This window comes from Brachionichthys hirsutus, chromosome 18, assembly GCF_040956055.1.
Source record: "Brachionichthys hirsutus isolate HB-005 chromosome 18, CSIRO-AGI_Bhir_v1, whole genome shotgun sequence".
NCBI lineage: Eukaryota > Metazoa > Chordata > Actinopteri > Lophiiformes > Brachionichthyidae > Brachionichthys > Brachionichthys hirsutus.
Window position 1 is genome coordinate 5754913 of NC_090914.1, and position 24410 is coordinate 5779322.

A 24410-nucleotide genomic window follows, 5' to 3' on the forward strand; every position below is an offset into this window, starting at 1 on the left:
CGGGTCTTGGGGCGTTCAAGTTCTTCAGCCAGATTTACAATTAAGATTCTTTAAGTGCTTTGATCAGGATTTTTCATAAACTGTGAGACAAGCAACACAACTCACAAGAACAAAAATCGTAGCATGACATGCCTTGCAAACAACTTGCTTACTGTATTCATAGGAAAAGGGTTCCTTGAAACCCATGAGTGAATACTGGACTGTATTCTTCTGTACAACAGCAGGCTTCACAGCATCTGAGCAAGCCCCCCCCCCTTTATAATCCGTACATGATATGCATGTTAAAGATAGTAGCGTTTGTTATTTCACGAGGTTGCCATGAAGCTAGAAGTCAGAACTAACAATCAGCTGACTACAGCATGACGGTGTGGTAGAATTTGTGAAATGTGCTGATCCCATGTTGCTGTGCCTGGCCTGACCCCTGCCAGCACAACAGCACTGTTGTTTTGAAGGCCTTTGACTTTGACTTGTAAAAGATCAAAGCAAGAACATTCTATGCAGCTACAATCTCAATGGGAATCATTTTGGACCACTTCCTACAAAAGCTGCCAAATCACGTTTCTATTCATGTGAATGTGCACATTAATATCTCACAGCTAAGGCTGCAGAATTAAGTCCCTACAGGATGAAAAATAAGTGTATTTAGGTTTATTCAGACATTTACAAAATCGTTTCGAAACTTCTAGTTGTGTGCCGCCACACAGTGGTAGGGGTGGAAAGTGCATTGGAAGAAAATGAACCGCCACGGAACGCTGCACCGGTTTATCAAGCATCCCTTTTAATATCAGCGGTTACAAAAAGACCAAAATCTTCAGTGTTATTGAATTTAGCAACAATAGAGTGAGTGTCGATTACAAATGACGTAGGAAGCTTATTCCAAGAGTAGTTACAGTAGATTAAAAACACTGTTGACCAGGCAGCGTCTTCCCACTGCCAGGGGGGCCCAGACTTCTGCAGTCTTCTGGTAAGGAGGCAAGCAGCTCAACATTTATTTTCAGCAGGTCCTAAACTGGTACAATTTAATCAATGCAATGTCTCATAAGTTAAGAAACAAAAAAGGATTTTAAAACCCGAAGCTTGTGTCATCAAGTTGGAAAATCTCTATAACGGTCCTCTTGACAAATCAACAACAAACTACTGCAAACAGTGAAAAGTGTTTCCACCGAAAAACATTTAAAAACAGAGGAATGGTTTCCACACAGTTGAAATTATGCTGAAAGTCATAAGTTTAGAATACAAATTAACCGCCAATGCTGCTACAGAAGAGGAATGTGGTGGGTGTGGGAGCAGTGGGTTTAGAATTCACAGCTCCCTTGTGACCTGTGACAATGGTACTCTAGCCCGTTGGACAGAGTCACAGAGGCTGCCGACAGGGGGGGGGGGGGGGAGAGAGTAGCTGGGTGTGACAATTTGGTGTGATGGTGGTAACGATGAGGCCGGTCAGCGTGGCTGCGTGGGGTCTGTCCACCTCACTTATACTTTGGGTAGATCTGCGTCGGCCTCCTGGAGATAAATGACATGCATGTTCAGATTTCCGATGGATGGATGGATGAGGGCAATGGGAACAGCGCGGTAACGGGCCTCACCACTTCCTGTCCCTTAGTGAGTTGCTGACTGACGGCCTGCAGCAGCTGCTGTAGTTCTGCGACCATTTGGTTAAGTCCCGCTGTCATTTTCTCCTTGCTGTCGATCTCGTCCTGTCAGAGACGGAATGACTCCGTCAGTGAAATGTCACCAGTGCAACTGCAAAGACATACGGCACGTAGCTGTTTGCTAACAGGCAAGCTTACCCAGGCCCAGACACCTGCAGTCTGAGATGTCAGGCTGCTGTTCTCTATCAGTCCGTCAGGCTTGTCCGCCTTCGAGAGCTCCCCCTGGATCAGATCGAGAGACTGCTGGGCCTGGAAAAAAGGACCGAATAGTTCCGCCTGTTATCAGTCTGGCCTGGAGTTGGACCAATATCAGTGCGTAATAAAATATAACACACCTTATACAAGTCCCGAGCCACGGTTTGCCTCTCGTTCTCTTCTGTCTGCAGCTTGGACAGAGTCTCTGTAAGCTGGGTTTTCAACTGAAAGAAAAAAACAAAAACTACAGAGTTTAAGTGCATGCTCTTCAGCAGCGTAGAGCTTCCCAGACAGGCGCAAACCTCATTCATAATTTAACTACATGGACAGAGTGTCCAAACCAGTCTTATTAAATTAATTACATTAAACTGCTCAGATTTTTAAGGCAATGTTCTCACCAGAAATAGCACTGTGGCTGTTTGTGTGAGCCTTTTGCTCAATGTATGACAGAGGATGATTCATAATCCAGGAAACAACAATAACCCACGTGATGCCTTTAAAACTGGATTTTACGACTCTGGAATGTAACCTTTGTTCCTTTATCTCCACAGTAGGACAATAACATAATTCACTGCAAAGCAACCTTCCTGGAATATGTACCCAATTGACCAATAGGTTGCAACAAAATAGATTTTTGACAGTGCTATCACTCTAAATGCACCCAAATGACAAACTCCTGACTGCAAACACTTCACAGAGCCCACAAAGAATTGTGCAGAGAGATTATGGGAAGACAAAGTTAGATAAAAAAAAAAAAAAAAGAGCCAAACAAGGCTGAAGAAAGCATCGTGGGAAGCACAGAAGACAGAAAGAATGGCACACATTCGAACTCTGTAGTGCGCAGTGCAAATCAACCAGTAATCGATTTGTTAGACATTTGAAGGGGTTAAATTCCAGGGCAGAGAAGGAAAAGTTAGTCTTGTAAGTATCACTGAGTGAGAAGATGAGTCATCCATTGCCAAACTAATTTTAAGGACCAGGAACAAAAATCAAAGAAACCACTCCTGAAGTTAAGAGTTAAGCTTGCAGGTGATGAGAGAAAGCTCCATCCTCTAGCCGTCACCATAGAAACACCACCGAGAACAATAAGCTAAGGCTTTAAAGAGGCGTTCTATTAGGAGGGTGAGAAGCGCTTACCAAATTCAGCTCCTCATTCTGTCTGACAGCCTCTGAATAAGAGCCACCAAACCTGGTCTGCAATTCAGTCAAGAGATCTTTGAGCTGAAATCAAGTTTGAGATATTATCTTCACTGCTGGGGCCGATTCGGTGTGCTTTAAGTCAAGTAATCAATGACTGATTTCATACGCCCAAACTAATCAATCCACTATGGCACAAAGCATCAGAACAGCATTGACGTGAGGGCCCATCGGGTTCCTGCCTTACCTCTCTGACCTCCGTCACGTAGGTGGCGCTCTCACGCTCCGCCCGCTCCAATTCAGACTCCAGGTGCTGCTTTTCTAGTCTCAACTGCGGAGCGGAAAATAGGTCAAATAAGTAAAATGGCTGAATAGTGTTCGTTTGAGACGTGCTTTTCATTTGGACTGACGTTTTCCAAGTCCTGTCCCTCAGTTAGTGTCTCGATCTCTTGCTCCAGAGCGGTGACCTTTAAACTCATCTATGGAAGAGACAACAGAAGGATGCAATGGCAGGAGCGCACCGACGCGATTACACACTTCCTGTTCGGCCCCAGCACAAACCTCTTTCAGCTCTCCCTGCGATTGCTCCAGCTTCACCTTCCAGCAAGACTCCTCCTGTTCCACGCTGTTCTGGAGGCGCTGCAGGATGCCCTCCTGTGGAAGCGACCGGAGTGAAATGAAACGGTCGCTTTGGCAACGCCGCTGAAGCACGCTACACGTGGAAAATCGTCCCCCCACCGTTTCTGTCAAAACCTTCTTGTACGTCTCGCAGTCTTTCTGGAGAATCTTTTGGGTTTCCTCAGCTTCCCTCAGCTTCTCAGTCAGCACCTACAAAGGCAGGGACGCATTTGTAGAATAAAGACTACCAATAAAGACACACAAGATTTCATCGTGTGTGTATTCTCAATTGATCTACCTCAAAGTCCCCTGATGCAGGGGCCGATTGTGCAGCTGAGCTTTCAGCTACCGCCACCTCAAATCTGCGGAGCCACTCAAGATGGTTCTAGCAGACGTAGAGAAACTTAAAGTTGCAGGAGAAGTGCGGCATTTTCAGGAGTTAGAATCCAAGGCCACTCGTACCTGTTCGCTGGGCAGAGGCACATTGGGCAGAAGTCTGTGTAAAACCTCTCGACACTCAGCCCGAGACAACGCCAGGGCTGTCTCGTTATCCTGGTAGGCAATGGGAGGGGGGGACAAAAAAGAGGACAAGAAGTTAAGCACATTCTGTTCACTTCGCCCCGTCACTTGAAACAAGGTCAGGTCATCCGAACACCGCCTTTTCCTCTTCCTCTCCATTGTCCTATTATGGAATCAGTCATCATGAATCGGAGGCTTCAAAAGAAAACACAAAGACGTATTTGATTTGACGTCGATTTTGGAGAATCGAGACAAACGCCGTGTCGCTCCTTCCTACAATTATCCCGAAGAAAACATCCTTCACTTTCACTTTGCAACACCTACGCTCGTCGTCAGCGACCTCGCATTCAGATGGCATCACATGCCTCAGTCACCCGGCAACCACAAAACGCATCAATCTGCGGTCATGAAAGTACCTTTAAACTCCTCCGCATTTACAAACGGTAGCCGACAGCACTCCCACAATAGGCTAGCATCAATCCGTCATTACGAGGCCTGAAGGGAGAATGTATGCCAAGCATTAGCCAGCTGGCACTCTTAACACTCACGTCTAATGAGGCAGCTATGAGACGAGCGCACAGACGAATACAACCGGCAAGCGCCGACGGTACACGGAAACTGCCAAGGAACTCCCCGGCTCAGAGAGGAGAAGGTTCCGGAATAGACACGCCATGTGGCGGCCTGCTCGGTCTACGCGCTGATGCATGCAGCGACAGGAAGTACGTCGCACACGTTGCTTCGTGTCTAGAAACATCTGTGCTCATCCTGACGGGGGGGGGGAACGACGCGCTTTAATGCAGCGGCACCGCCCGACATTCAGTTCATGACTTGATCGCACCTGATTTAAAAAGAAACTTCCACCAAACCAAATTCAGTTGAACACATTTGTGTGATGTAAGACTAAAACGATACGGAGTACAGAAAGCAGAATGGGAGGAAACCATGCTAGACACGAGTCACGCGACAAAGACAGGAAGTGACAAAATGATCTCCATGAATCTCAGCCTAAATGGTAACTATTGAACGAGGAGGGAGGCAAATGAGTATGCAGCTTTTTGTTATGGTTAATGATGGGAAAAGAAATCTCATTGGGTTGTCGGGTTGGAACTAGCGTGAAGCAGACTGAGATGGGGGGGTCGAACCTTGACGGCTTTGCTGAGTTTCCCTTGAAGCACGGACTCGGTGGCTGACAGAGCTTCCATTGCACTCCAGTTTTTCTCCCGAAGCTCCTGTTTTGGTCAGTTCCAAAGAAATACTACGGTTCAGTTTAGCTCGAGGGAAAATGCATTCCATGACCCTCACATGAAGACCGAGAGTGGCAGGATAAACTCAACGCATTTCTTATTTAGAATTACCACACTCTGCTTCTCACCCGCGCTCCAACCGCTAAAAATACACGCGAGCAAATAGCCTCGAGAGTCTCAGTGTCTCATCTCATGTGGCCGACAGCATCATGCACAGTAAGCAAGTTATCTACAGAGCCAGCGGTCCCTTTTCACATTCGGACAAAGTCCACGTGAATATATCAAGAAGGAGACGACTTTTAGGTGCTCTGAATCACCCACAAGCACCGACGAGCCAGTAGAAACAGTCATGGCCGCTGGCGAGCATGACAAGGCTCAGCTGAAAGCACCGTTCAGCCGCCGCCGTCTACGATCAGGCTGAGAACACGCGCTTTGCGTCGCAGAACTGCAGTGTGAATGCGGGGGAGGGGGGGGCGTCTCTGAGGAATTCACGCCACAGCGCTTACTGGTGTTACTGGTTCAGCTCGCTGCTGCAGGGAACCTACATTGTTCTTCTTCCTATGATGCTCCAGGGAGTCCTTCAGCTCAGCCAGCTCACCCTGCAGATCCACGACACGCTTCCCTTTCTCTGACATCCTGACAGACAAGAACAAATGCAGGACATTATGGCCGTTGGGCACTCAGTCACTTAAATCACGTCGCCGAATGGCAGGCAGCTTGACTCACGCTGACAGGAGCTCTGAGCTTTGCACTGCTGCCTGGCTTCGCTATTTTAGAAAAAAGTGGAAAATGACAGAAAAAGAACTGAATTAGAGCATAAAAAAAGATCAAACAAGGCAGGGCATAGCGTCCTCAAATAAACCCTTTGAAAGTCACAAAACAACTTTCCGAATGTCCTTAAATGACTCCTGAGTAACAAGCCCTTCAGCAAATACAACAAACAAATATTTGCTCAATAGCAATAACTCAATATTACCATCTGTGGCCAGAAAGCGCTCGAGGCTCATTTGTTCTAGTAAATCAACATTGAACACAGGTTACATTTCCATTATATGAGAAATTCTTCTCCACCTGTTGCTGCAGCTGCTCCATCGTCTCACTCAGCTGCTTAGCCCTCATCTCCAGCTCCGCCTGCAGCATTTGGACCTCGTGCTCCTTCGCAGCCAACCTGCAGGTCAGATATGCTTCAACGTCTGCATAATATGTAAAAAGCTCCTCTGGAGGATTGCACAGCGACATGCGCGTGCGTTTTTATTTACTGAGCTTGCAGTTGTTGGAGCTGGGTATCGAATCTGGTCAGCTCCTCTGGCGTCTCCTTCTGTCTCAGCTGCTCCATCTCCGCCTGCAGGGCAGCCAAACGTTGCTCGAGAACCTGCGAGACCAGAAACCGCTTCAGATCAGGGCCCAAACTAGGATGATACAACAGAGAAGAGCTCACACCTCCGCCGTCTTCTCCCAGACCGAGCAGCGGTCCTGTGCTGCCTGCAGGCTCTCCGCCACCGACTTGAGCCTCACGTCCTTCTCTCGCATCCTGGAAAGCAAAATGAAAAGTTCAACATCAAACCAACGTAAATCAAATTGAATTATTTCCACACGCAACAACATTGATAATGCACACGCCAGAACTTTATTGATCTTACGCTCTCTGGAGCTCTTCCACTGTCGACTCGCATGACGCCTGTGAAAAGCCGAAGGGATTAAATTTGTGATTTACGGATCTGCGTGGCTGCAACACATTTTTAATAAAATATTTTAGACAACTCACCTGCTTCGCCATCTCTCTCCTAACAGCCTCCATCTGTTGTTTTAGCACCTGATTCTCTCCTCTTAAACTCTGCACCAGAAGCACATTTACATAAAGAGTCTCAGCCCTTTTGTGATTGCTATTATAATGCAAAACATTTAAATGCAGTCACAGAAATGATGCCGATGCAGGTTCTTGAATGTTCCTTGAGGCAGCGCCTTTCTAAAGAAGAGAAAACACAAACCATGATCTCTTCATCCTTGTTGGACATCTCAATCAGCCCCTTCTCCAACAGGCCCTCAACCATTCTCATGTTCTCTTCCTTCTCCCAGACGCTGAGGAGAAAGCCATTTAAAAAAAGGTCATGTAGCAAACGTTCACACTTTATTACTTGTCTTTTTCAAGATAACACGTAACGTGCTCCGTGTTTCACCTCTTCTGGTATTGATCCAAAGCCAGTTGGGAGGCGGCCTGGGTGGGGAAGAGTCAAATGGATTAATGGGTGCATGAAGCAGAAGAAAACACAAACATATGGGGAGTTTCAAACGTTCATAGCTGACCTGCTCAGAAATCTGTGCCTGCAGATCCTGAATGTCTGCCTTAAATAGCATGTTGTCATTGTGCAAGGCCTTCAGCAAGACAAGAAACAGAAAAGAACAACACTCATTACGCCAACAGAACACAGAGTCTGTTTTACGTTGCATGTTACGTAAGAAACGTGAACCAGCGAGCCCTTTTCCAGTAGGCTGGTGCCTTCAATCCATATTCTGTGTCAACACAACGAGGCCTGAAACCTGTTTGTCAAATTCCTGCAGACTAACGAGCCGTTGTGATCCGTGACTTTCCGAATCTGCGGATGGAGCAGTCCGGAGCACACCTGCATTCTAGTTTCTCGACCGGCCCCACTGCTCCTCTCGGCATTGAGAGAATCCTCCAGACTTTTCCTCTGCAGCTCCTTATCGGCCAATCTGAACATGTGGAAGAGTTGGATGAGCATGTGAAAACCACATTTAATTCAATCATGTCTAGAAGAGGAGGGGGGGGGGACTCACAGCTTCTGTATCTCCTCAATGTGGGAAACATGAGAGACCTAAATGGGGGGGGGGGGGAAATTATTTTATTAATCTGCACACAATTTATTCTGACTAAACTTCTTTTTTATATACAAATCTGACAAACACCTGAGAAGAGATCTGGACCTGCAACCTCTCATTCTGGACCTGCAGACTTTTGTTCTCATTCGCCAGTTCCTGTATCAATGCACGCAAGAAGTTCAATCAACAAAAATGTAGAATCAACAGTCAACGCCGTTCCTTCTTAACGTTCTTTGGTACTTCACCTGAGCCCGGGCCTGCAGCGACTCATCGGGTGTGCTGTTCTGAGACATTTCCATGAGCTCAAGAACCCTCTGCTCCAGCCGCTCCTTGGAGACCATGGCTTCGGTCAGGCTGCTGTGGAGAGTCTGGATCTCTTTGTTGTTGTTGTTCATCTCCGTCTCTGCTGCCAGCAGCTGGCCGTGGAGCTCTGCGTCGAGTACGCACACCATTTATTTTACTGCTCCAGTGTGAATGAAGGGGGGGGGGCGTTATATTTTACCACCTTGTTTTGAAGCCTGAAGTTTCTCTCTCTCTGCATTAACACTGTGGAGAAAGTTCTGCAGCTCTTCCCAGCGGCGTTTCGCCTCCTGCAGTTGGGCCTGGAAGAGAAATCCAAAAGAAGTTTCTGTTCTTCACGTCCCTCAACACGACTTCCAATGCAATCTAGCATTTCTCAGATTATGCTACAATACCAGCTGCAGCTGTGTAGCGCTTGCACTGCTTTTTGTACAGCCCAAATAGTCGGCAGAAACCGAAGCTCAGGCTAAACAACTAAACTGGATGAGTGTACCTCCAGCTGGGACACATTTTGCTTGTAGTTGACCTCCAGCGACTTCCTCTGGTGCTCCTCCTGCTGCATCTTGGCGTTGCCGTCCGCCAGCTCTTTCATCAGCACGGCATACTCTGAACGCAGCTTGTTCAGCTCGGCTGAATTCCTACCACGCATTGCGTGCACAAGCACAAATGGGTGTTGTGATCGCTCCACTGAACAGACGAGTCGCGCTCGGGGTCTCCCATCTACGACAGAGGAATACTGACTTGATCTCCATCTGGTTGGTGGCGGAGCTGACTGCGTCCCTGAGGATGCCGTTCTCCTGCTTGAGTCGAGTGATCTGGCTTTCCAGCTGCTCCCTCACCTGTTGGAACTACGCAACAACAGGATTCAGTCCCCTTGCAGCCCCCCCCCCCACAGACACACACAATACTCATGAGATACTTCGACTATTTCAGAGCCCTCACCTTTATTTGCATGGTCTGTAGCTCCTGGTAGCTTCCCTGTGCTTTGGCTTGCATGCCGCCCAGTTCTTTCTCCATGGCCGCACGTTGCTCTCTCATCACAGACTCCACCCGGCCGGTCTTCTGCTTCTCAACCTGGAGCTCCTGAAGACGACATTAGAGGCACTTCACTCAGTCAAATAGGAATTTACAGTACTATATATAAACCATCTAAGAAGCAAAACGTAAACTCCACCTGGCTGAGCTGTTTCACTTTGTCTTTGGCAATGGAGGCCTCCTCCTGCAGAGTTGTGAGAAGTCTCTCTCGTTCCTGTGCAGCTGGATCGGGCCTAAACGCAGACTGGTAATAAAATACACAACGTTAGAAAGTCCAACTACATAAACCTGCAAAATGTACCTCGAGAAATGTCACTTGTCAGAAGTGCCTCGTTCAAACACGTCACATTTAATCTCACTTTCTGCCAGGCGTCCAAGGCACGAGGGTTCTTCTCACGGAGGAGAGCCATCACACTGATGGCCTCGGCCTCCGACAGGCTCAGCCTGGACAGTCCAGAGAGTAGAGCTTTCAGCTTCACCTTCACCTCGGTGTTCTCTGATAAAAACACACGAGACGGGGGGAACATTAACCTAACGCTACATGGATGCACAGAAGATATTAGATACAGAATACCACACAACCCAAGACTGAAACTGGCTCGCTTCCTCCTCTTACCCTTGTCAGTCTCATTCTTGTGTTTCTTTCCACTCCCTTTGGATGGGACATCATTACTGGGGGCCGCCTGGTGGTTGGCAGAAGCCGCTGAATCTGCCACAACATGAACTTCCTCTACTGGATACAATTTGAAAGACGTATCTGGATGAGTATCAGGTGACCAGTCCGGACTTTGGAATTACATCTCGGTCGTTTCATGCACTCAAACTGGAGACCTGTGTCCCAATTACCGGGCTCAGCCTTCTGTTTCTTGGCAGAGTTCTTCTTCTTGCCGCTGGTAACAGGCGGGGCTGCTCCATCCAGGACTCTGGGCTCTGCCACAATGGGAGCCTCTTTCTTGACTGGAGCTGGAGCCTTCTCAGCCTTGATCTCTGGCTGCTGGTCACCTGCTGCAAAGGAACAAGTCAGGAAATAACATCGTTACCATCTGCTCTGTGGGTGACACTCAATCATTAGAGCTGGACTAAACCTCTTAAACTGAGAATGGAGAACGGTAACCATGCTCATCTCGTTTTTTGACTAATTCAAATAGCAATTCAAAGGAATTTACATGTTTATTTTGCCCTCAGCCCAACTTTTGACCGAATGCTCACCAGCCTCGGCTTTATGTTTCTTCCTCTCCTTCTTCTTCCCAGAGACTGTTGGAGGCGTTTGGGCCAGGACTTGAGTCTGAGCAGCTTGGACTAGGACCGGAACCTCAAGCTGAAGCGTCTCCGTCTTACTTGCTAGCTTTGAGCCATTCACTTGTGGTTCCCCAAAGGAGGGCGCTGCTGCAGCGGCGGGGGCAGGAGCAGGAGCAGGAGCAGGGGCAGGGGCAGGGGCAACGGCAGAGGCGGCGGCTGCTGCAGCAGCAGCGGCCTTGGCAGCCTTCTTCTCCTTTTTCTTCCTCTCCCTCAGACCAGCAGGAGCTTCAGGTGAGCCTGAAACAGGCTCGTAGGATGTAGGTATTATCGGAGCAGGACTCGGTTCAGCCACCGGCGCGAGTTCCGCCTCCGTCACTGGAGGTGAGCTGTTGGCAACATCGGCCAAATCAAATTCCCGGAGATCCTCTTCTGACTCCCCTCCCGCTCCACCGCCTCCTCCGCTGGCGCCGTCCTTCTTCTTGCTCCTCTTCTTTTCACTCTTCTTACGGGTTTCCGGCCTGGCGGGCGGCAGCTTGAGGTCACGTTTCTGCTTCGCCAACACCTCATCGTATGAAGTTTCCTTCATGAAGAGCCAGAAGAAGAGGAACATGAGGGCAATGACCAGGGAGGGGGCCAGGATGAGGAGGTACTGAGAGTCATAGATATCCATTGCCATTCTGAAGAGAAGGACAAACACAAGAAAATACAACGTTTAGATCAGGGGACCAGTGGAAACGGAGTCCTGCTTTGCTCCACATCTTTATTCCTCTAATAATTCATGGTTGGTTTTACGGTAACAGATTATATATGTACTCACCTGTAAACAAATGTTTACCAACATATGAAGCGTTCCTGAGCCCAAATGTCAATACCCCAACACATATTTCAAGTGGTTAAACTTAACAATGAGCCCGTTTACCTGTTGAATGTTGAAAACAGGCGTGTCCCACCTTGTTGACACGTTTTGCCGACATCAAGTTTAGGATCATATATTTCCAATAATCAATGACGCCAACAAGTCAAGAACATTAAACGGATATTAAAATAGATTTTAAATTCTCGCAAGGTTGAATTCGCACATGCTCGTGTCTCCTGCAGCTGCATTTTGGACCCAGCCTGCTTCAAGACAAGGGAAAAGCAGTTCTTCTTCCACAGCAGGCAAAGTTTACAAAGTCAAAAGGTCCTGGGACTCAACCAGTTTAACATCTGCGAGACATTCTCTCTGAAAGTCTGTCATTTCCTCAAGGTCATGCAATGAGGATGAACTGAATCAAGAGAAATAAAGAAGCAATAATTCGCGATGGAATGCATCTTATTGCTCAGCATAAGTAAATAAAACCACATTTCCTCTGTAGCAGAGCAGTCATCTCTCAGCATAAGAGCTGCGTACGCGACACAGAGGAAACTGCTGCTAATATTAGCTTTCGTGGTCATAATAGCATTCTTTTCACACCACATTTCTCTTCCTGGTTGACATCATCCTGATTTCATCCTAGACGGTAACATAAAAACCATAATCTTAGAAAAGGCTTATCATATTCTGATAAAAACAAAGAACTCATTTTAAGCGGTTTCCCTAAATCAAAGTTTAACAATGCTCTTAGTCAAAAAAATGAAATACAATATTTAGTTAAGCCTTGAGCGTTAAACAGCAGCAGTGCATTGTAAAATAACAATCCCATCTCATATCAACGATCTGTCAGTAATATAGCATCGGAGTGTGGTAGAGCGGACCTCTTTAGTCATTTGGATTAACCAGATTAGCCATGATAATACATTTAAGAAGGTCTCCCTAAGGACCGGCAGGCTTGGCTCTATAGCTGACCCCGTTTCACTGGCACCCCAAAAAAACACCTCTCTTTTTCAGTGATTGGGGAATTCTTTTCAACACCCTGTCTTCATTGCATATTCCCAGAAACAAAGAATGAAACTGAATACACTAACGCAACATTTCTTCCATGACTGGTAGAACTCCTCCAGCTTGAGTGTGCAGGGCCGAGCCTGGATGCTAAACGGCTCTCCAGCTGTTAGCTCGCCGGGATCTATTCGCTTGGCTAGCTCCTGATTTGGCAGGTCTGGACAGAGACAGAGAGGGAAACTCCTGATAACCACCATGCCCCCCCCCCCCCCCCCCCCAGAAACCAGGACAAGCCGTGCTTTACACTCGGGTCATGCAGCACCTCAACAGAAGGGTTAAAATATGCATCAGCCTTTGATGGTTTACTTCTCAAGGGTCAAGTTGATCAAGGAGACCTGAGCGCCAGGCACGTATTTGAACAAAGTAAACGCAAGATAAGATCTTAACTACTGATAAACTAGTAAGGCGACTGGTTTGACTCGGGTATACATTTAAACACAGAGGGTTTTAGTGAATGTCAAAGCATCGTCATACCTTTCATATCAGCTAGGTTAAAGTTAGCATCAATAAAAGTCGCCTGCGATTCGAGAGCATGAAGTCATCCGGCGACGCTAGCAGGCGCTAGCTTGGGCCAGCTAGCTTCGAAGTCACACGTAGGTGTCATCTCTGCCACGGAGGCGAGGCTCAAACGTGGCGTGGCCGTAACCACGACTCCTGGCTGCTGCTACTGGTTAAACCAGTCAAGCGAAGGGCATTCCATCCGCTGGGGATAAGCGTTCGGGTTCAACACTATAAATAAGCTAGCTAGCAAAAACTCTAGCTAACTAGTCAATGCAGTGGGAGGAGGCAGGCAGCGAAGCTAGTTAGCTAGTTAGTTAGTTAGTTTCCCTTTCGCAATACGCCCGGGCAGACTGGAGGCCTTTCGCTGCGGACCCAGCCCCACGCCTCCCCCTGAAGCCTCCGACCCGGTCTTCTGCCGTCTTCTTCCGCTCGAGTCCCACGGCCCGTTCCGAGGCCTGGGTAAAGAGCTTAGCAGCGCGAGGATGGGGGGGGGGCGCAGATTTGTGAGGGGGAAACCAGCACTATATCGCGGATAATAAGGCTCCACAGCATACCTGTAGACTCAGTTCGCCGCTCCTGGAGTAGTAGTGAAACGGGGTTGTTATGCGTTGACTCCGGCAGACTCCTAACTTCCCGGGGCAGCTCCCAGCCGGGCGTTCTCCTGCGCTATCCGACCGTCGGACTGTTCCTTGTTTCTGGTTCGCGGGGGCGGGTCATGGGCAGAATGGCCGAGGGACGCTCGTTTCGTGACTCCCGACATGCCGGGTTGTGTCATATGGCACGATAGTGTGTAACACCCGCCTTTTTTAAAACAGCCTCGATGATAAATCGAACCATCAACAAAACCAAGGAGGGGCGTGATCGCTGCACTTCCTTTAAAATCCAAAACGCACACGAGTACAAAAAGCACTTTGATATTTGTAGTTCTTATTTATATACGTGGGATCTCATAACCTGGACACATACGAATGGATCAGGATAGTCTTTTTTAATGTATTAACACGACCTGACACGTACAAAATTTCCATATCATTTAAAATAAGTCAGACATTCCTAAAACCTGGAAATCAAATATCTAAAATATCAAATAAACAAGCCTGAACTCAACATGCCCAGGGACCACCATCCACGCCCCTCCCCTCTACGGTGCTGAGTCAGTCATTCCTCTGTGTCGATGGACGCCGCCTGCAGCTCTGCCTCAAACTGCTTCTTCAGGCCTTTGAGATACATCCGCAAGCTGTCGGGGTCCAGTCTCGAGTTCCTCGCTGTCTGCAGCAGCCGGGTGGCCAGGCGGTACAGAGCTCTCTGCCTCTGTGTTTCTGGATCGCTGCAATGTTTGGCCTGCGGCAAAAATAAATACACACCATGGCTCTCCACTTATTTAACATGTGTGATTATTTATGGAACATAGTATTTGTGCTATGCACTATGAAGATCTAGAACATTTGAGGCACCAAAAACAGAAGGCCAAGAAGACATCCGACCGTACCAGAAGTTGCTGGTTCACTTTTGAGGCGATTGCCTTTGCCTCTTGGATTATGTTTGAAGGAAGTGCAGTCATTTCTGCAGCTTTCAGTCCTAAAAGAGCAAAAGCAAGCGCTTTATAATTCTCGTGGCTGATTAGCAGAGCGTTGTACTGAAATATCACAGATCCCTTTACCGTAATGTCTTTCCTCGGAGCACCCTCGGTTCAGCAGGTATGTGTACACCACACTCTCGGTGCCGGTGTCACCGCTGCGTCTGTGCTGAACCCCCATGTGTTGGTTCTCCACGTTGGGATACAGAGATTCTAATTGGCACAGCTCGAGAAAGTGTGTGGCAAACAAGGTGAAAGCCTGCAAACAGTCGTGGAACAGCAACGTCAAGACGGTACAAAAGAAGTGAAACATTAATACGAGGCGAAGGAATCTAATATAACTGGTCTCTATTTTAATGGAATGGAACAGCAGTGTAGGGCTATTTTGGGATAGAGAACGCTACCTTGAGGCTAAGGAGGAACTCGCAAACAGAGTGACAGATCCCAATGCCCTCCTCGGCACTGGTACCACGACCCAGCTCATCTATGATGATCAGGGACCTGTCGCTGACATTGTGGATTATGTAAGAGACCTTTGGGTAAAGGAAACACTGAATCACTGACAATTCAATGACTTCCTCCTTCAGATAAGCTGAGCAGTCCTGCTGTGCATACCTCTTTCATTTCCATCATGAACGTAGACGAGCTCGTTTCAAAATCGTCATCGACGCCGATTCTGGTGAAGATCTGATCAGCAACACGAAACGAGGCATAGTCCGCAGGGACATAAGAACCTGGAATAGCAACGATACGAGGACGTTACTAACGCACCGTTGCACTCCAATTTCATGAGGCTGAATTGGCTAACCTATTTGAGCCATGATCTGACACAGCGCCACCTGTTTGAGGTAGGTGGATTTGCCACTCATGTTGGGACCGGTGATAATGACGAAGTTGCTGCCTTCAGAGACGTAGCTGTTGTTCGATACCGGCTGATGTCCGACCATTCGCTCCAGGATGGGGTGACGCCCCTGCTTGATGGCTAGTGTGTCTGTGAACTCTGGACGCACTGGAAGACACAACAGAATAAAAGCAATCAAAGATAGATACAAGTATTTGTGACTGATGCTACTATATTAGATACCTTTCATGGGATGATGCATTCAGTACAACTCCATTACCGGAACATTTAGCTTTCTCGCTATAAACCTAATATGCTTTTAGACAGCTGACACGCACACACACACACACACACACAAGGCTGACCTTTGCAAAAGCAAGTGATCGACACGTCAGGTCAAAAGAGCAATTCGTTGGCTGGGCACGCCCTCGACAAACGACAGAACTCCTGACAGTTTAATTTGCGTTTGGTTGGCGTAAGATCATAAGTCGACAGCGACGCGTACCGTAGTCTGAGATGGTGCATGCATAGGCAAGCGACAGCAACATATCCAGCATGGACACAGCATCAGAGAGCTTGTACAGGCAGTGAATGTGCTCATGGATGGTGCTCAGGAGTTGGCTGATCACTCTGTAGAGAAAGAGTCACGAGTCAGGAGGAAGCGCAGAGGAAATGAGAATCTACAAAACATCACCCTCAAGTGGACACGAAGCATCGCAAATTGTGTTGATCTAAAATCTAAATCAACCAACGTGAACATTTGTTTTTTCTGGATTTGATAATAACTCTGATAAATTAAACAATTGCTTGTTAAAGTCTTTGAAATATTAAGATTAAGTCAATCGCTTCAATAGAATGTGATTTGCCCTCTCCAGGTATATCTGTGCAGTTTAATTAGGCATACATGACTGTGCATGTTTGTAAGTCATAGGATGAACTCCTCACACATAGGACATGTGAAAGATCTCCCTCAGGGCTTCATCACAGCGGTCATTCATCTTCATCAAGTCCACAGTAGTGAAGCCATAATTGTTCTTCTGCCTTGTTATCTGAGGTAGCAGATGCAGAAACACATTTTAATCTCCTCGTTCCACATACAATTCCAGTTACCTTTTTTCATTCTCCTAATTAAACAATACCTTAATACACTCGGAGGGAAGTTTATCTTCAGTCAAAACCGCCGCTTCAAGCTTCATCTGGATGAAGAACCCTCGAGCTGTGCTAAAGCTGGTCCGCAACGGCAGACCGTATTTCTCCCCCATTTGGTTCACTAACCCTGTTTAATAGGACGCAATCCAATAAGCCCCATAAAACAGATCGCTTCTACAGGCATCCTAAATCAAAGATACGAGCTTTTACACCTGCAATGTCATCTACAATCTCAGTGTAAGCCCGGCGGGCGATGTCGAGGAACTCGTTGATGTTGGGTCGGACAGCGTAGCATTTCTGGGTGCGCATGTTGAGGCTCCCCTTCAGGTAGGTGGTGTCATCGTTAATCACCGTCTTGATCTGTTCTAGGATCATGTCAAACCTGGGGGGGGAGACAAAAGTTGTACACCGGGGGGGGGGGGACGGGGGGGGGACACAACAATTACGTCTGCGCAGCATGACAGCCAATCAGCAGACAGGTGTCGCCGTACCTGTTGTCCTCCAGTGAGCTGCTGTATGCCTTGAGCAGAGCCGTGCTGCAGCTCTTCAACACCATCTGTTCAAAAATTATTTACATTCTAGGCTTAATATGGGGTACAAAGACCCCCCCCCCCCTCCCATTCTTTTCATTGTGGAGGTATTTTTGATTTATTATTATGTATTTGAATGTACCCTTAAGCGTGGCACAAGATCCAGCGTGTGCTTCAGCTGAATTACATGTGTAATCTTTGCTTCAGCAACCTGAACCTGTGGAAATACAGCGTAAGTATGCAAACGTGAAAAAGAGAGACAATTCGTTGCCATTAAATCATCCGAAAGATTGGCAGAGGGATTCCTGTACGTACCGTTTCCTGCTTTGGGATTTGGATGAGCACAGAGAGCAGCTGGTCCGTATCAAGGAAATGACTGATCGCTAAACCAAAGAACAGATATTCCTTTATTACGCCGTGCTCTCGTGTTCTTTGGGATTGTGCTTAGAACCCTTTCTGAGCGCTTCTCACCGTTCTGCAGGCCAAAGAAGAGCTGCTCTTCCTGCAGCAGCTCTTGTATGGTGTCCAAGCGTATGCTGATGGTGTCCACGTCAACCAGAGGCTCCAGAATGTTGGAGCGCAGCCTCCGAGTTCCACCGGGTGTTTTAGTGTGGTTCAGTACCCCCAACAGGCTGTGTTCGCTCCTACGCAGGTAAGCAGAGACGCACTAAAGCCAATGCGACAACACAAACACCATAAAATGCGTCACGTCGCTAGAATAGGCCGCGCCTCTCACCTGTGGTCTCTATTATTGACCACCAACTCCAAGTTAGATGCAGACGCCGAGTCAATCATCGCCGTCTGCTCGCTGCCTTTGAAGACCACTCTGAGAGATTTGTGAGCGTAGACCGAGTTCTGGATGAACTCTAAGTATTTCAACAAAGCAGCCGCTGCTGCAAGGCAGTAATACCTGAACAAAACGCGACATTCAGTAATTAAACAATGACACAGATCTGACGGAAGTGTTGCCTTTCAAGTATGCCCTAAACAAAAGAAAACTGAAGAAACAATGTGCACGGATGCACAGTTGAAGGGAAGGGAAAGGGAAACCCGATATTCCTCATAGAAATCTTGCGTTTCGGTGGATTTATTTCTGTCCATAGTGTTTTCTGTGGCATACTTAGCTTGTACTTCCATGAGGACAGTGCCAAATTCTGGAGTGCACAGCTGCTGAATGTACTCCAGTCCTTTTCTTTCATTAAAATACTTCCTTTGGACAGCAGTAAAAGCTACTCCCTGAAAACAACAACAACTTCACACTTCACACAAGATGGCAAAAACTCAATAGGTGGGGGAGAATAAAAATGAGTGTTTCTGCTGTCATGGCAGCCATTTATTTCAGCGTGTTGCTCAGAAACTTTTCTACCTGAAAGTTCTCCGTAATGAGGTTGAACAGCTTCGTTCCTTTCCCTTTCTCACTGGCTGTGTCCGGCATCAGGATTTCCAGTGGCACCAAGATGTGAATCTTGGTTATGACCTGCAGAAGCAGTTGCACATGACTCAGGAGGGCGCTCTATTTTAGAGTGCAGCCTGGATTAAATGTGAATCAAGCGTGCCGTTTATAGCTTTAGAAAAGACATGGGCTACCTTGGCATATGCGCCAGTGTCTGCGAACTGAGACAGAACAAGCTCCGGGCATTTCAAGTTGAAACTGGCCATGCCGATCTCTCCCCGGGCCAAACCGCGACCTTCAACCAGTGCCACGATCACAGAGGCGCCAGAGGTCGTGGTTGAAGAGGAGCAACTCGTCGCTACGCAAACGGGAGAGTTCAGAATTAGAAACCCAGACTCAGCTATGTTCCCGCGCGGTGATACTTTTAGAGTTGACGGTACCAGTGTGATCCGTCAGGGGTGTCCGAGCAGGGTGCGCGACCCTGACGGATCCACGAGTCCTCCTGAGCGTCGGTGTTCCCCCATGGCTGCAGAGGGGGGAGCTGTCCGAGGTCGATGGAAGGAATGGCGGGTTTGCTGCCCTGCCGAGCTGCAAGCTGTGAGGAAGCTGACCTGAATCAAGACAAAAATAAAAGGAGCGGATCTGTCACAGTGCCGTGCCCAGAGACATGGCTTTTGGCCTTACAATCATGGACCCCATCCTTCCATTGATCCGCTATTAAAATGAATTCGTACATTGTCGTCTACAAGTCTGCTGTAGTAAGGCAATACATAAATAAATAAATGTTAGCTTAAAGAGCCCCCCAGCTATCCGTAAACTCACCTGGTTCCCTTCGCGGTATGGAGGGGTCATGGCTGGAGCTCGTACTGCCGACATCCACGCTGTGGCGGGACGAACCAGAGGAGGAAGAAGCTTGCCCGTATGAGGTTACGCCATTTGCTCTGCTGCGGTCCGTCGGGGACGAGCCCCACGTCTGTTCACTTTTTGGGTGGGTTTCGCCGGTTGTCACCTCCTCTGTGCTGCTGAACATATTAAAAGCTCGAAAAGAGCCGGTTAATTTAGTTATATTAGAAAGGTTGACTCTAAATATGCTAGCATTAGCACCATCCTAAATAAACGACGTAAACCGGCGCGCGACCATGAAAGTGCGTCTCTTTTCAAACGAACTTTATTTATAACACAGATGTACAAACAAATACAAAGTGGAACGGAGGAGTCCGCAAATACATAGAACAACGCGCTTTGTACCTGAAAGATTAAATGATCTCTTTTTTTACGGACTATAATAGAATTAGAACGAATTAGGAGTTTTATTGTACAACACAATACATTATAACGATAGCATCACATCAGAAACATTCATTTTAACTTTAGTACTGTACCAAGTTTTGCTGCTATGCCGGGTCATTTTACTAATTTAAAACATCAACAAGCTTGTTTTACGGTAATTATTACAATATATTGTTGTTGTTGTAGTAATAGCAATTGTGTGTCATTTTCAACATAAAACATGCTGAGAACGAGCATAATGTTGACCTTGAGTTTGAGCAATGTGCGTCAATACAGTATTAATGCACACTTTGTTTTTTATATGCAACAACTGTGCTACTGTTCCATTATTATTATTTTTTATTAGTCACTATCCCTTTGGCGCTAAGTGTCTTTTATTTTGAAATACATTAGCCCGGAAGTCTACTTCGTCTTCCTGTTTTGGCCAACATGGCGGCTGACGCGCATGAAAGGTACTATTTTGTGAGAGAAATTGAGAAAAATGACGGCTGTGCGTTAAAAGTGAAGCAGTGCTATCTCGGAGACGTCGGCTGCGTGGTCTGGGATGCAGCCATCGTTCTTGCAAAATATTTAGAGACGAAATATTTTTATGATCCGCCCTCAGGGGTGAACCTCTGGGCCGGCAGCAGAGTGTTGGAACTCGGAGCTGGAACTGGAGCAGTTGGTCTAATGGCAGCAACACTGGGGTGAGGTGACCTGGTTAATTTGTGTGTCCATCTGTTATTGTTGAATATAATACCAGCAATTTAATGAGCTTTTGGGATAAAACTAAATATAACCTGTTGTTATGGTTTGCGTCCCATAGAGCTCAAGTTACTGTGACAGATCTCGAAGATCTGCAGACCCTGATGAGGATGAACATCCAGGACAACCGGTCACTTATCAGTCGTGGATCGATTAGTGCAAAGGTACTGAAATGGTGTGTATATAATATTTCATCCATTAATGGATGTCAGTTTTGAATGTTCAGATTGTTGCACGTAAAATCTAACTGTGATTTTCTTAAAGGGGCGACGACGTGCCTGACTTCACGCCTCCTCTGCATTATGTCCTCATGGCAGATTGCATCTATTACGAGCAGGTAATGTGCTCTCTGGTCGCAGTCTAACCACGACGGTGATGAATTCATTTCTCAGTTTGAGTCGTCATTTCTTTCCGCGCAGTCTGTTGTTCCACTGGCGGAGAGCTTAAAGATGCTCTGTGGACCAGACACCTGCATTATTTGCTGCTATGAGCAGCGCACAGAGGGCACCAACCCACAAGTGGAAAGGCAGTTTTTTGAGGTGAGAACTCGACTTCTTTTACGAATACTCGTGAACAAATAAGTTTAGATAATTTCTGGATGAGTCATTGTGGTCTTTGTTACTTCTAGTTGCTGCAACAAAACTTCAGCTGTGAGGAGATTCCGTCAGATAAGCAAGATTCAGAGTTTTGTAGTCCAGACATCCGCATCCTGCACATCAGAAGAAAAGCTTGAGTTTTTGTAATGTAACATGTTTTTTTTTTTTTACTGTAATCATCTTCTGTTCTTAGCCTGTTAAAATTGGATTGTTAAATTGGTCTGGAAGGAATGTCCGTAGTGCCTTAATTTCTGTACATTATTAAATGTTTTTGAAGAGAAGTTTCTGAAATATTATTACATTTTGTCCTAATTAGTTTTTTTTCATGCACTATAAGCCATAAATGGTCAACCAAGGAATGTTTTTTCACTTTATAAAATTGAGAGAGCATTTTTCAATACATGTTTTTTCTTATAACACAAAATAGTACTGAAACAAATTGAATGTTGTTTGGGACATATGTTAGGTAAGCCAGACAGATACTGTCTGTACAACTTGAGCTCCACTCTATCCCATCCTACATTCATTCATTGCCCATTTGGAGCACTAGGGGGCAATAGTTGTTTAACATTTAAATAACAATACACCATGTGTCAATGTGAAGCATTTTGCCAGATTATTAATCTGAAGATGGTTACCTCAGACGTAAATGTTAATTTATATTGTGAAGTTCTTGAAGTTACTGCTTTTGAGGAGTCGATTGGGAATAATAATCTCAATCCATATTCATGTGGTTTATCCAGTTTTTAAAACTGATGCCAACATAGTCAATGCCAGCTTGCCTGTAAACCTTTGTCCCTCAAATCTGGGAAATTCCACTCCAAAACCCAGATTAACTGGAAGATCCCATCTCTTTTTAAAGTACAAACCATGAAGTATGCCCCACACTCCCACAGGCACGAAGGGGCCCCCTCTCAGCCTTTCATGCTGCTCTCTCACAGTGTAATGAACTGAGTCACCTCCAACACTCAGAGTCAGAGCCAGTAATAATCCGCCTGCTGAAGTAGGCGGGGTTTAGTTTGTGTTGAAGATCCCATTGAAGAATCAAATCGGTGTACGGTATAAAGAAGACAAGGAAGCAGCTCTGATTCGTGTTTCTCTGTCGCTACTAACACACATGATGGCAGAGTCATCCGTGAATCATCCGTGACGCATGGCCCATCTTTTTATGAAGATTAAAGCAATAAAGAGGAATACGAGAAATGTTCATCCAGTCTCTCTATTCCTTATAAATTAACCGATAATTCAAATAATGTCGTTTGTTATGGCTAATTACGCAAGCGTTACGTGGTACTACAGAGAGGCTCACAGTGTAGCAGTGGCGTTATCTATAGTCACTGATGATGTACACGGTTAAATGTGAAATGCAACATAATGCAGATAGTGTATGCTGCAGAGACGAGACAGAATGGGGGCATTTGCACCAACAGACGGTGCTATTAGTAGACGTAACACCTGTGCATTAAAAAGTGCTTGCAATAAGAACAACACAGTTCTGATAAATAGCTGACTAAGCCAAAGCGTGTGCTGCCTTTACGCCGTCGGGATATTAAGAGTGGTTGTTTTTGTCTTTCTGAGTTTTGCTGCTATCTTTGTGATTACTGCGCGACTCGTCCCCAGGTCAGCGTGAACTTTCTACGTGTGCCTCCTCCCCATTTGTTTCAAAACAAAGAAGAGACGAGGAAGCAGACCAGCCACCTCTCTGAAGCAGCTTCAGAAAATCCTTTGTGTCACCAAGACCCTGCTGCCGGGAGCCAAGAGACACTGTTCCAGTTTAGACGACTCGTCCACTCTAATAGGGAGTGGCTCGGGAATAGACGTCCAACTGGGCTAATTAAAAAAACATGTGAAGCACAAAGAAACGTGCAGCCGCTTTGATCCTACACATGCGACCCAGAACGCACTGAGCCAAGCTGCACAGAGCGAAAGTGAGTGCCATTTGAAAATAAACACGATGAGGTCCAACAACACAATAAGGTGAGAGAGGTGAAGTGGTTCCAAACGACAGGATGACTAGAGCTATGATGCCGACTCCTCACCTCACCTCACCTCGCCCCGCCCCGCCCACCCATATACCCACGAGGGAGCTGTTGAGACAGCTGTGCTGCAGTCAAGAGGGGGCAGAATTCCAGCGTGTGAGAACATTGTGCACACTTGACCCCTTCTTATATCCCTAATACAAGTACGATTATCACTTTGCGATTTCAGTGGTGGTTTATTACAGAATGTAAAAGAGCTGTTTACACAAAATTTGTGTTAATTTTTGTTGCAACAGATTTTGAGCAATAACCATTGACAGTCAAGCACAAGTCACTGTGTGTGTGTGTGTGTGTGTGTGTGTGTGTGTATGCTCCCTTACGCATTACCTCTCAGTGGTCTGGTTTTGGGTGGTGTGAGTAGCGGCACATGACTTGCTAAAGATTTCCTCTCAAGCCCCCCCAAACTAATCCAGGCGTCCTGTCACTGCAAACATGGACTCTGTAATTGCAGTGACCTCATCAGATACAAACGATGCAGTCAGCCATGGCGTGTGACGGCTGCTGAAAGAAGCCTTTGAGGTTCCTTTGCATGAATCTTCATCATAGTGTCAGTGCGTGTGTGTGTGTAACAGAAACGGTTTTAAGTCTAGCACGTCGTAATCATTTTATACTTCTACTGGATTTGTCTTTTCACCACAGCATTGTAACCTTCAATTGCAGATATGAATGGAATGCATGTTGGACCTCCGCCCAGGGTGCACCTTGGTCTTCACAGCCTGCTCTGACTCCCCTACACTACAGCACAACTCCTGCTATAAGCAGATATATTTGACTACATTATGGATTCTAACCCTAAACAAATGTAGGTCACACCGCAAATATACTGTCAAGGCAGAAGAGGGCCCATGAATGCACAAGCAGGGGGGGGGGGGGGGGGTTGACTTCAGCGTGGCATCCAAGAATGCTAACCTCAGCAGGAAACCTGCAAAAATGTCTCGCCACTTCCGGATCGGTTCTGTGAGCTCTGCGCGTGTTCGCTACCGACTACTGGAAACGGACTTAACCAGGCAGAGAGGCTGTTTTTACTGTCCTTGGAGACAAGCAGGCTGTAGGTCC

At 46.7% G+C, this 24410-nt stretch overlaps 3 protein-coding genes across 3 annotated transcripts; 1 reads left to right on the forward strand and 2 right to left on the reverse strand.

Annotated features, from left to right (window-relative positions):
* Positions 1 to 762: 762 nt before the first annotated feature.
* Positions 763 to 13862, reverse strand: ktn1 (kinectin 1). Its single transcript, XM_068751641.1, has 36 exons — positions 13751 to 13862; positions 10748 to 11454; positions 10388 to 10543; positions 10155 to 10277; positions 9898 to 10034; positions 9678 to 9782; positions 9446 to 9586; positions 9245 to 9351; positions 8997 to 9141; positions 8709 to 8805; positions 8449 to 8633; positions 8291 to 8359; positions 8162 to 8199; positions 7987 to 8077; positions 7670 to 7738; positions 7543 to 7580; positions 7354 to 7444; positions 7131 to 7199; positions 7006 to 7043; positions 6806 to 6896; positions 6625 to 6737; positions 6437 to 6533; positions 6092 to 6132; positions 5911 to 6001; positions 5264 to 5350; positions 4065 to 4154; positions 3901 to 3987; positions 3723 to 3812; positions 3546 to 3638; positions 3395 to 3463; positions 3232 to 3315; positions 2985 to 3068; positions 1988 to 2071; positions 1791 to 1901; positions 1587 to 1697; positions 763 to 1503 (listed from the first exon to the last, which is right to left on the reverse strand). Exons 2-36 carry the CDS (start codon positions 11451 to 11453, stop codon positions 1474 to 1476), a joined length of 3858 nt encoding a protein of 1285 aa, XP_068607742.1. The 5' UTR covers position 11454; positions 13751 to 13862; the 3' UTR covers positions 763 to 1473.
* Positions 13863 to 14183: 321 nt separating this feature from the next.
* On the reverse strand, positions 14184 to 19715 carry msh4 (mutS homolog 4). Its single transcript, XM_068752087.1, has 20 exons — positions 19508 to 19715; positions 19126 to 19296; positions 18880 to 19043; positions 18659 to 18769; positions 18413 to 18528; positions 18029 to 18202; positions 17764 to 17936; positions 17608 to 17675; positions 17435 to 17509; positions 17254 to 17318; positions 16975 to 17144; positions 16753 to 16889; positions 16559 to 16662; positions 16119 to 16243; positions 15581 to 15781; positions 15388 to 15506; positions 15177 to 15305; positions 14857 to 15031; positions 14686 to 14774; positions 14184 to 14537 (listed from the first exon to the last, which is right to left on the reverse strand). The coding sequence occupies exons 1-20, from the start codon at positions 19713 to 19715 to the stop codon at positions 14355 to 14357; spliced, it is 2757 nt and encodes a 918-aa protein (XP_068608188.1). The 3' UTR covers positions 14184 to 14354.
* A 689-nt stretch (positions 19716 to 20404) lies between these two features.
* vcpkmt (valosin containing protein lysine (K) methyltransferase) lies at positions 20405 to 21586 on the forward strand. Its single transcript, XM_068752269.1, has 5 exons — positions 20405 to 20661; positions 20781 to 20894; positions 20984 to 21056; positions 21139 to 21258; positions 21348 to 21586. Exons 1-5 carry the CDS (start codon positions 20405 to 20407, stop codon positions 21450 to 21452), a joined length of 669 nt encoding a protein of 222 aa, XP_068608370.1. The 3' UTR covers positions 21453 to 21586.
* Positions 21587 to 24410: the final 2824 nt, after the last annotated feature.